We start from the raw sequence: 7598 nt of genomic DNA on the forward strand, positions 1-7598 counted from the left end.
ACATCAATCAGTCATATTTAATAAAACACAAGAGCTCGCCACAGGGTGATACAGTAAACTTTTGTTCACAAACTACAACAAGTGTTATGTTGCCTTGTTAATGTTGACTAAGAAAATGTAGCAGGCCTAAAAATAAACTGATACCATGATTACCATCATCACTCAATGGATCTATTGTATGTTGAATCCTGTCCATAACTGCTGCATTCACAGTGAAGTTATTTTACGGAATAACAACATTGTTCTCAGTCTCTAACTCAGGAGGGTTGTCTTCATTAATTGCAAAGGCATCATGTCTATCAAAAATGTCGCTAGTAGCACCAGCTCCAGCAGACTGGAGAACACCTCTGTGCCACAGTTGTAGAGGTGTCTGTCCTCCCTCTGTAGACAATCCATGGTTGTTCCACTGATTTCAGAATTCTGCAGCTGCCCTTTGAACTCTTGGCAAGTAGATATAGACAAAACCGGTGTTGTTCATCTGTTGAATCCAATATGCCTTCATTTTCCATGAAAGTCGGTGTCTGTGAGCAGTTTAACCACAGAGGTCAGACATGGTTGTTGCTCCCTTTCTGTAAGTCAAGTACCCAGGTCCCAGATAAAAAGTAAGTACCGTATTTTCTGGACTATAAGCCGCTACTTTTTTCATAGGTTTTGAACCATGCGGCTTATACAAATCTATTCTGTGGATTTTTCTTCCACCGCTCGGGGCGCTCCAACGGGAATTACAATCAAAACTAAGACAAAATAAATGCAAAGAAGAATACACTACTTCTTCTTTAGCAGATAGAAGTAGGTAGAAGCAGATTTCAAACAGATAAATAGATAAATAAATACCGGTTATTTTCTCTTGGTTCTGTCCTGTTTTAATCAGCAAAGTTGCTGCCGTGTTAAAAGACACTGTTAGGAAAGGATCTATTTAGGTACAAACATGTACATCATTTACAGTTCAAAATGGTTCTGTACATGTTGTAAATATCTAATCTAACAACATATCTGCGGCTTGCATATATTTTTTTTTTAAATAGAGTGAATGTGGCTTGTATATCTTTTTTTTTTTTTTAAATAGAGCGGATGCGGTTTATATGCAGGTGCATAGTCCAGAAAATACGGTAATCAAGTATAAAGCGAGGAACGTGCACAGTCTAAAAACAGACATTTCTATAGACAGAAATAAAATAAAAAAATTAGGCCTACTTACATTAGGCTGCATGTTGACCTGCAGTAAGCAAGCTTGAAATAATGACACACTTTTCAATATGACAAAGTTTATTAATATCCTCTAATGGTTCATTTACTGAACAAACTGTTAGGATTGGGTATTTGCAAGATTTTAAGGAGTAATGGGAGACTAAGAAGTTAAGAAGTTAGAAATTAGTAACAAGTGCTGAGTAATAAATAAAATGTTTTGAGTAACAACCAAAATACTCACCATAATTGATTGGGAGTTTGAACATTATATATTCTTCGCTGAATTGCACGGTGGCGACGAAGGGCCCGTCCTATAGGATCAAGTTCTTGCAGGCAATGTCTTAGACGCCACCACTGTATAGCCTACGGATGTTCCGTGATCTAAAGCTTCCATGTATATATATCTTTCTCCAGCATTTGGGGTTGTTTGAAGAATGTCACGTACTATATTACCCAAGACGTCAGCGGACATTGGCCCGGTTTCCCAGATCAGTTAAGTAGTTCTTAACAGTTAAGTAGTTCTTTCACAGGCTCCTTAAGATGGTTTGAAAGAAGTCTTTCGCTGTTAAGAACTACTTAACTGATCTGGGAAACCGGGCCATTGTTGTGTAGGCCAGTGATCCAATTTGAAGATTTTGTCTGTGGCTGTACAATGTCCTCCTACTGATACCAAAGCATAAAGCTATTCTTTGCCAGCTCATTCCCAGGGATAAACAATACGTAATTTGTTCAGGTAGAATATTGTACTGTCGGCGACCAGGGCTGACAGTTATTATTGTTGGTGGGCCTCTTGAAGTCAACATTTCCCTTTGGCTCATTTGCAGTGATCTTGAGTTTTGAAATTAATTTGTGATGGAACAAAAACATGAATCTAGGGCCTCCAGTGTTACAAAGCTTTCTTGATCGACAACACCTCTGTCAAACTGCTGGTTAAAAACAAAATTGTCCGTGCATATCCATTAAGCTCAAAGAATAACCGATCCAAAATCATGCTGTCATATCCATCTGTCAGTTTCCCTTGCAATGTGCTGAAGGCACCTCATTGCATTAGTGAAAAAAGTCCTAATACTCTCCTCATTACCATGTACTGCTAACAAAAAGTTGCCTTGAAAAAGAAGGTAAATTAGTAGAAAAATCATATTTGCAACTACTTACAAAATGATAAAGTTGCCTTCTTGATTTCAGTTCTCCCACACAGCTTATTTAGCTAGCAGTAAGCTCCCAGAGCTGCACGCCAATCAAGGAATGAGCTTATAGTAGCTTATTTCCTGTTTAAACAAACTAACTTCCTGTTTTAGTCATTTTGAGTATAATAGTGTAGGTGAGAGAGTATGATAGTAAGTGTGTGTGACTATAGTATTTAGTGTGTGTGACTATACTAGTGTATGTGAGAGAGTATGATAGTATGTGTGTGTGACTATACTAGTATATGTGAGAGAGTATGGTAGTAAGTGTGTGTGACTATACTAGTATATGTGTGAGAGTATGGTAGTAAGTGTGTGTGACTATACTAGTATATGTGAGAGAGTATGATAGTACGTGTGTGTGACTATAGTAGTAAGTGTGTGTGACTATAGTAGTATATGTGAGAGAGTATGGTAGTAAGTGTGTGTGACTATACTAGTATATGTGAGAGAGTATGATAGTATGTGTGTGTGACTATAGTAGTAAGTGTGTGTGACTATACTAGTGTATGTGTGAGAGTATGGTAGTAAGTGTGTGTGACTATACTAGTGTATGTGTGAGAGTATGGTAGTAACTGTGTGTGACTATACTAGTGTATGTGTGAGAGTATGGTAGTAACTGTGTGTGACTATACTAGTAAGTGTGTGACTTTACTAGTATATGTGAGAGACTATGATAGTATGTGTATGTGACTATAGTAGTAAGTGTGTGTGAGTATACTAATGTTTGTGAGAGAGTATGATAGTACGTGTGTGTGTGTGTGTGACTATAGTAGTAAGTGTGCGTGACTATACTAATGTTTGTAAGAGAGTATGATGTAACATGTGAGAGCAAATATGAATTATTTCGGCCTCTCATAACCACCACCTGTCTTACCCTCTCTACAGACAGACAAAAACATTGACATTTGGAGAAGTTAGAAGTTTAAAGTCTAGCTGGTCTACTGGGATTAAATAAATCAGAAACGATTGATTTCAGTTCATCTTTTCATGTTCTCAGACATGTATTCTAATTTCGTTAATTCTTCAGGCCAAAATATGTGAGAACACAGTTAACCCTTTGAAGATAAATGACACATCTCTAATTATGTTTGTCAATCAATTGGAGCAGATTTGTTTTTACACTTTCTACAATATGTTGGCTTCACTGGAACCTGGCTTCAAAATCTGAAGTGTGACGATGAGTTTTACTGCTTTTCTAAACCAGGGGTACAACATTGCATAGATCACCGGGTTTATACACGAATTAAAGCAGAACAGATAACCGGCAAAATATCCAGAAGTTTGATCAAAGGGACCTGCAAAGTAAGCACAATAATACGGGCAAAAACATGTCAAAAACACAACAATTAGAACACCAAGATTTCTTGCTGCTTTCAGCTCAGATTTCTTTGGTGCTGCTGTTACTGAAAGCTGAAATGTGACACTTGTGATGTGAGAGCGCATGGCACGAGCGTGAGACAGAGCCACCACAAACACTCCCATGTACAGAACTACAATGACTGTAACTGGAATAATAAAGGTTATGACAAGATCTACAGTTCCTAACGTGTAGTCAACATCTAATACACATTCTCCATAACAGGAACTATGCTTGCCTGGATTAATCAGGTCATCTTTGACAAATAAACTGTTGAAGCAAACAGAGCACACCCAACACAGACAAACACACAGTTTAACTGTCCTCACAGTAACTCTGGTTGGATAATGCAGAGGGTCACAGATGGCTATATAGCGCTCGACTGATATGAGAACCATAATTCCAACTGAGGCAGATGTGATAAAATATGCCATACAATCAAGCAGAATACACATCAGATCACCAAGGAACCAACATGATGTGAGTCTGAGGATTTCAAACGGCATCAACAGGAGACCCACAAGCAAATCTGTGACAGCCAGAGAGAGGAGGAGGATGTTAGTGGGAGTGTGGAGCTGCCTGGAAGGAGACGGAAAGCATTCAAACTTACTTCGACTGCTGTTAAGACATTTTAAATTAGGCATGTATGATAAGAATAAAAAATACAAAAAAGAAAACAGGTTCTGCTTGAAAGTGTTGTCATGCCTGAAATGGAAGACTGATATGATGACAAGAAGGTTGAGAGCCACAATCAGAAGAGAGATGAGGGACAATATTATCTGAGACAGTTTCCGTTTTGGCCCAAAAGATGCATTTTCTTTGCAGGAGATGTTGGGCAATTGTGGAAAACAGAGGTCTGCTCCATTTTGGGTCTCCATCTTCAGAGATCTGCACAAATCTCCAGCTCCGGATGCTTTCTGAACAACATTTTCTTATAAACCTTAGAACCCTTTCCTCACCACTCCCCCTCTTTCTCTTGATTGGACAGTTATTACATCACTTACCCAATCTGCATATCACACCACTTACTTGCCTTTAGCTTTCTGCAATTCCTTTTTGATTTCACTGTTGGAAAAAAGATATAATTTTAAAGTTAAAAAGTCTTCTTACCAAGGTTACAATGGTAATTATACAATTGTACAACATAATTGCCGGTGAATAAATACAACTATAATACCAGTGTTTGTAAAAGGTGGTTAACCAGTAACGTGACGAAAAGAAAAAGAAATGCAAGGATATTCCCACCCCTAATGTGTTGGAAATAAATGTTTTTTTTAAATGGGGAATATTATGGATAATGTATTCATTTAAGGCTTGAGAATGAAAGTTTTGTGTCTGGGATGCTGACTAGAAGATAAAAATGTGTTGAGTTTGCTGCCCTAGTTGTTATGGATTTCTTTCTTGAACCCAAGCGCAACACCAGACAGGATTAAACTTTAGCCAAAAGCACAGCTTAGTTTAATTGAAAAAACACAAAAAACTCCCACTGGGAATCCACAGAGAGATGTACAAAAAAACTCCTTCTTCACACAACCCGAAAATCGCAAAGGCAACAGAGCAACAAGCAAACAACTAAACAAACAAGCCAACAAAACGAACAAGCCCCGAGCTACTGGCAGCCCCGCTCTTTAACTTTTCTTTTCGATGAGCTGATGAGCTGCAGCTGTGGCTCAGAGCGCGACTGCACTGTCCGCCGGCGCGGGCCCGGCTCGTCCTCGTCGCTACGCCTGCAGCTCCTCCGGCCACACGCTGTGCCGACTCTGTGCTCCCAGCGCGACCGGGCTGTGGAGGAATGCCCCGCCCAGCCAAGCCCTAACACTACCCCCCCCCCCCCCCCTCTTGGTACAGATCCCAGATGTTCAAACCACAACACCCCGAATCTAAAACACGGCGGGCGGAGGGGGCCCGGAGGAGGGCCCAGGCAAACACAAAGTCAGGGTTCCGGGGTTTTGGGTACCAGGTCAGGTAGACCGGCAAGACAGTTCCGGGGCCGTCCAGAACGGCAAGACAGTTCAGGGGGCCGTCCGGGAGACCAGGCCAACCGGAGAGACAGTTCAGGGGGCCGACCTCGGAGCCGAATTTGGGACCGGTCCCACCAGCCAGACAGGTCAGAGGGCTGTTCTCGGGACTGGGCAGACGGCCATTCTCAGGACTGGGCAGAGGGTGGCTTCGGGAGAGACAGGATCCGTGGCGCCGGCTGATGTGCGTCCAGGACCACTTCGGGAACACAGAGAGGTGCGTCCAGTAGCCCCTCCTCAACGAACGCCACCTGGCGTTCTACCCGGCCTGTCCGGGAAACGGTGTAGGCGGGGTGACTAATGATGAGTCGGGTGGGAGGCGGGGAGACAGCCGGAGGGCTGAGCTCGCTTGAGCACACGGGTCTCACCAGGGAAACATGGGGAGGTGTGTCCAGAACCACCTTGGGAACAGGAGGAGGTGCGTCCAGGACCACCACGGGAACGGGAACTGACGCGTCCAGGACCACCTCAGGAACAGGGACCAACACATCCGGGACCACCTCAGGAACAGGGACTAATCCGTCCGGGACCACCGCCGGAACAGGACGAAGTGCAGCCGGGACCACCATCGGAACAGGAACAGGGGCTAATGCCTCCGGGACCACCGCAGGAACAGGAACAGGGCGAGGTGCGTCCAGGACCACCGTCAGAACAGGGACAAAGTGAGGTTGGGGCGGCCACCAGCAGGATTCCCGGGATACCGGGTCGCCGACCGCAGGACTAACCGGGGGAGAATTCCCCGGAAGCGGACCCACGACCCATGCAGGCTGGCTTGGCAGCTGACTGGCGAGAGCTGCCGCCAACTCTCGCAACTTCTTCACCATCTCTGCATGCTGAGCTGCAAAAGCCTCCTGCCGCTGGATAAGGCCAGCCTTTGAAGCCTGCAAAGGGTGGACCTGGACATGCATGGACACAGCGGCTGCCTCCAGCTGGTGAGCATGGCTGTTGGCCGTCCGAATCTGCCTCTCCAAAAACACGGCTTAGTTTTATTGAAAAAACACAAAATAACTCCCATCGGGAATCCACAGAGAGATGTACAAGAAAACTCCTTCCTCACAGGGAACTCAAAAATCACAAAGACAAAAGAGCAACAAGCAAACAAGCAAACAAGCAAACAACTACACAAACAAGCCAACAAAATGAACTAGCCCCGAGCTACTGGCAGCCCTGCGCTTTAACTTCTCTTTTCGATGAGCTGACGAGCTGCAGCTGTGCACTCAGAGCACGACTCCGCTGTCCGCCGGCGCACGCTCGGCTCGTCCTCGTCCTAAGACTAGTTGAGAGAAAACAGAGAAATTGAGCCATTTAGATTTTGGTTGTCTTTCATACCAGAACTTATCATTTATACTTTAATTATACTGGGGCAAATGATTATTTAGTCAATCACTGATTGTGCAAGTTCTCTTACTTTGAAACATGAGAAGTCTGTAATCTTCATCACAGGTACACTTCAACTATGTGAGACAAAATTCGAGGAAATCCAGGAATTCACATCGTAGAATTTTTTTTATTAATTTGTGAATTATGGTGGAAAATAAGTATTTGGTCACCCACCTACAAGCAACATTTCTAGCTCTCACAGACCTGTAATATCTTCTCTAAGAAGCTCTTCTGTTGTCACGACGCGGTTGTAGTAGTACCCAGATGCAGGAGAGACCAGGATAGCCGGAGTTCCAAAAAGTAAAGATTTAAAAGTCAAAAACCAAACTAAAGAGCTGCCGAGCAGGATACAAAAACCAGGGTGTAAAACAAGAATCCAAAACTACAAATACCTGAAGAGAAAACACGAGGGAAAAAACAGTACGGACCAGTAGGGAGCAAGGGAAAGACAAGACCAGATATACACAA

At 43.1% G+C, this 7598-nt stretch overlaps 1 protein-coding gene across 1 annotated transcript; it reads right to left on the reverse strand.

Moving 5' to 3' along the window:
- Positions 1-3500: 3500 nt before the first annotated feature.
- LOC133446362 (trace amine-associated receptor 13c-like) lies at positions 3501-4610 on the reverse strand. Its single transcript, XM_061724379.1, has 2 exons — positions 4438-4610; positions 3501-4311 (listed from the first exon to the last, which is right to left on the reverse strand). The coding sequence occupies exons 1-2, from the start codon at positions 4608-4610 to the stop codon at positions 3501-3503; spliced, it is 984 nt and encodes a 327-aa protein (XP_061580363.1).
- Positions 4611-7598: the final 2988 nt, after the last annotated feature.

The sequence above is a fragment of the Cololabis saira genome, chromosome 6 (assembly GCF_033807715.1).
Source record: "Cololabis saira isolate AMF1-May2022 chromosome 6, fColSai1.1, whole genome shotgun sequence".
Classification (NCBI taxonomy): domain Eukaryota; kingdom Metazoa; phylum Chordata; class Actinopteri; order Beloniformes; family Belonidae; genus Cololabis; species Cololabis saira.